Raw genomic sequence first — 2,850 nt, 5'->3', positions numbered from 1 at the left:
GTCTTCTTGTGTATTGGGCGCATGCGAATTTCAGGACAGGGGAGATCTCCCGCCTAGAAATGTCCACCAACCGCGAAAATCAGATCCAATTATCTTTTGACACGTAATGCGACGGACACCTCTTTTTCCACCTCCTGTCTATCCATAGCCCAGTGTGTAACCGGCCTGAGTACCTTGCTCGAATGTTGGATCTAGCAATGAAAGGATTGACTAGTGCATGCCCACAAATACATTTAGTCTCTTCTAGCTAACACACAGGCCAATGGACCTGCGCGTGACGTGGCTATCACTTGCATGGGCTGGAGCTGTTGGCACACATCAAAGATAACTTTGCTTAGGCGCCTCCTTGGCCGGGGGCTGGGCACTCCCTTACATTTTATCCATTCTGCCTCTCTCAGTCAGAGAGAGAGAGAGAGAGAGAGAGAGAGAGAGAGAGAGAGAGAGATGGCTACCTGTGTTTGCTCTCTGCCTTTGCGCTCCTCGGCTCTGGCCTTCAAGCAGTCGCCGATTGTCTCGCCCATTCAACTTCGGCTGCCTCGACCGTCTGTTACGTTCCGTCCACTTGTCGTGCGGCCTCTTGCAAGTAAGCTCTTGTTTTTTGAGAGAGAGAGAGAGAGAGAGAGAGAGAGAGAGAGAGAGAGAGAGAGAGAGATTCTCATTCCGGAGTGTGCAGTGGCTGATTGAGAGGTCTTCTTCACTGGCAGTTTAGCACCATTCAGGCACCATTTCCAGGGATGATTTGGTTTCTTGACATGCTGTCGTTTCTTCAGTTTCTTGGCTGTACATATAGCTCGCTTGTGACAATTTATTTTACATTCCCAGTAAGGACTAAAAGTATCCTTTATAAAAAAGAAAAGAGAGAAAGCTTGTGCATTGGTACCACGTAAGATCTGCAAGCAGTCCGGACCAGACATAGTATCCCTTGGCATGGCCTTCTATTTGCATTGAAGATATGCCAGGCCTTGGGATCAAACCATGTCTGCTCAACATGAAAGGTGCAGTTTTGCAGAGACTTTTCCTTTGCAGTTATGCTGCAGGTTTTTGTACAAGAGTAGAGAGTATACAACAAATTAGAGAAGAACTGAGATTGTTTTAATTGCCAAAAAAGCGATACAATGATGATATGCTAGGTTAAATAGCTAGATTCCCTTCTTCTTCAAAGTCTTTGAGCATCCCAATGTTGTTTTAATCAGCCTTATTCTAAGCTTCCAGCTGATCAGTTGTAAGGATAGGTGGCATGATACGAAGGGTATGCAAATTCACTGTGACAGGACATTCTTGAGCAACACAGTATGTATGGTTCAAAGTCTGTGGAGTCCAAGTACTGGCGACTAGCTTAGAAATGTACAGGCTCAGTAGCACTAATCCGTCAGTGTATCACAATCGGCAACTTAAGACATGCATTCTGATTTCAGCACTTCTATATTGGCATTATAGGATGTGCATACATTTAGCATGAATTGGTCAATGTGTTACAATCTATTACTGTAAGATATGCATTCTCATCTCAGCACTGGTACATTGGCATTATAAGATATACAACACTGTTTTAAGCATGATTTTTGGTTGTGGTTGCTCTTGGCAGAATGCCCTAATGCTGCCTATCTCTCACCATGTAATTTTTCTTATTTAGGTGGGGCCCAGCTAGAATAGGTTTTTACAAGGCTAACTCTGTTACCTTTCTTCGGTCAATACATCTACAGGTCGTGTCTGCGATCTGACAGGCAAGAGGAGAAACAATGGCTACAAGGTCTCATTCTCCAATCATCGGACTAAGAAGCTGCAGCAAGTTAACCTGCAATACCGAAGGCTGTGGTGGGAAGAAGGCAAACGATTTGTGAGGCTCAGGCTGTCCACAAAGGCAATTAAAACCATTGACAAGAAGGGCTTACACCAAGCAGCTAAGGATTGTGGAGTTGATCTTAACGATTTCTAGGGGGCTCTCTTTCTCTCAAGTGTAAACCCTGTAAAAACACTATGTATACCTGTTGTTTAGATTTCCTGCCCATGTGTGCATCTGTGTAATTGCACAGTTCTTTTATGAATTCATTCGTCACGGTCATCATTTCTGAACTTTTAATTGAGATCTAATCATACATTACAGAAACAGGGATTGCATGTGAAAAGTAGAGTCTTTTTGTGAGGTCTAAATGCCATGACATAAGAAGATTTTCATAGGGGCAACTTGCAGCGGCCTTTTTCTTGTTTTGCACTTTTATGTTTTGAAAGTTCATGCCTTTATTGGCAGTCATCTAATTTGAAGCATATTTCAGAGATACTGTGATGATTGGTGAACCTATCTGCTGGTATAAGGAATTATTGTTGTGTTGTACCCTTTTTCAAATTGGGTGTGACTTCAATGTGAGGCCAAAGCTCAAGAGAGTGAGCTTGCCTGTTTACCTCAACTTGCAGAGCAGATTAACACAGCAGTTTTATTTTGTTGTTGATGCTGCTAGTAGCTATCTTCATATTGGTTAATGGAAATCCCATATTAGTAGGCAGTTATCTGAGGTTGATCAGACTGCCTCCCCAACGCATCAAATGTGTTCTAATTTCTTTTGTGTTCCTTGCGTGTGTGTGTCTCTTGGGGGTGGGGTGTGGGATTTGTGTGGGGGAAATTCGACATAAAATGAATAGTACGGCATTGCAGATGTGATTCTGGCCAAATTAGACAAGCCATTTTGCATATGGAGGGTAATTGCAGAAATGTCCGTTAATGGTTGTTATGAGAGTTATATATGTCAAATTTGTTTGGTATGTGGGGTTTGTGTGGGGGAAATTGACAGAGAATCGACAGCAGATAGGCACAGAAGAATATTGCTAGCACTTGAAAAAAAGAGAATTTTGCAT

At 42.9% G+C, this 2,850-nt stretch overlaps 1 protein-coding gene across 1 annotated transcript; it reads left to right on the top strand.

The window, feature by feature from the left end:
- The first annotated feature begins 375 nt into the window (after positions 1-375).
- On the top strand, positions 376-2,080 carry PRPL28 (Ribosomal L28 family). Its single transcript, XM_087678688.1, has 2 exons — positions 376-583; positions 1,704-2,080. Exons 1-2 carry the CDS (start codon positions 445-447, stop codon positions 1,934-1,936), a joined length of 372 nt encoding a protein of 123 aa, XP_087534814.1. The 5' UTR covers positions 376-444; the 3' UTR covers positions 1,937-2,080.
- The last annotated feature ends 770 nt before the right edge of the window (positions 2,081-2,850 follow it).

The sequence above is a fragment of the Lygodium microphyllum genome, chromosome 5 (assembly GCF_053477565.2).
Source record: "Lygodium microphyllum isolate KBCC chromosome 5, Lygodium_microphyllum_v1.1.10, whole genome shotgun sequence".
NCBI classification, from domain to species: domain Eukaryota; kingdom Viridiplantae; phylum Streptophyta; class Polypodiopsida; order Schizaeales; family Lygodiaceae; genus Lygodium; species Lygodium microphyllum.
Note: the sequence above shows the minus strand (reverse complement) of the source record. Positions and strands in the feature narration are given on the sequence as shown.